Below are 694 nucleotides of genomic sequence, written 5' to 3'. Positions count from 1 at the left end.
ACATTAATGCATGGACGGAAGGGTTGGAAGAAAAATACCAGCACAAGGCTAAGGAACTTCTCCGAAGATACTGCAACATATTCGTCAAGGATGGCGACAAACCAGGCAGGACTAACGTTGTGAAAAATCGCATTGATACTGGCGATGCAAGGCCAATCCGTCAAGCTCCTCGGCGTGTTCCACTTGCCAAACGTGAAACTGTTAGCCAAATAATAGAAGAAATGAGTGAGAGTAGTGTGATTGAACCATCAGCGAGTCCATGGAGTTCGCCGGTAGTACTTGTGAAGAAGAAGGATAGTCAAATGCGGTTCTGCGTAGACTACCGAAAACTAAACGATGTGACGAAAAAGGACAGCTATCCTCTTCCCAGGACACTCTGGACTCGTTGACTGGAACAAAGTGGTTCTCAACACTCGACCTTAAGGGCGGTTATTGGCAGGTGGAGGTAAGTGACGAGGATAAGGAGAATACAGCTTTCAGCATTGAAGACGGTCTGTGGCAATTCACGGTGATGCCCTTTGGATTATGCAACGCTCCTGCCACTTTTGAACGACTTATGGACCATGTGCTCAAAGGACTGCGTTGGAAAACATGTTTGGTGTATCTATACGACATTATCGTATTGGGTAAAAGCTTTGAGGAACACCTGAACAATTTGGAAGAAGTTTTCCAGAGGATAGCTGCCGCTGGTCTG

The 694-nt window shown here is 46.3% G+C and overlaps 1 protein-coding gene across 1 annotated transcript in view; it reads left to right on the top strand.

Annotated features, from left to right (window-relative positions):
- The window catches only part of LOC108363782 (uncharacterized), a 25298-nt gene extending 24909 nt beyond the window's left edge, over positions 1–389 (top strand). Inside the window, exon 3 of the mRNA XM_017617256.1 lies at positions 3–389. Within this exon, the coding sequence (XP_017472745.1) occupies positions 3–389 (387 nt within the window). The remainder of the gene's footprint in view (positions 1–2) is intronic.
- The last annotated feature ends 305 nt before the right edge of the window (positions 390–694 follow it).

The sequence above is a fragment of the Rhagoletis zephyria genome, unplaced genomic scaffold, assembly GCF_001687245.7.
Source record: "Rhagoletis zephyria isolate East Lansing unplaced genomic scaffold, Rhagoletis_zephyria_1.1 Rzeph_scaffold_01375, whole genome shotgun sequence".
Classification (NCBI taxonomy): domain Eukaryota; kingdom Metazoa; phylum Arthropoda; class Insecta; order Diptera; family Tephritidae; genus Rhagoletis; species Rhagoletis zephyria.
Note: the sequence above shows the minus strand (reverse complement) of the source record. Positions and strands in the feature narration are given on the sequence as shown.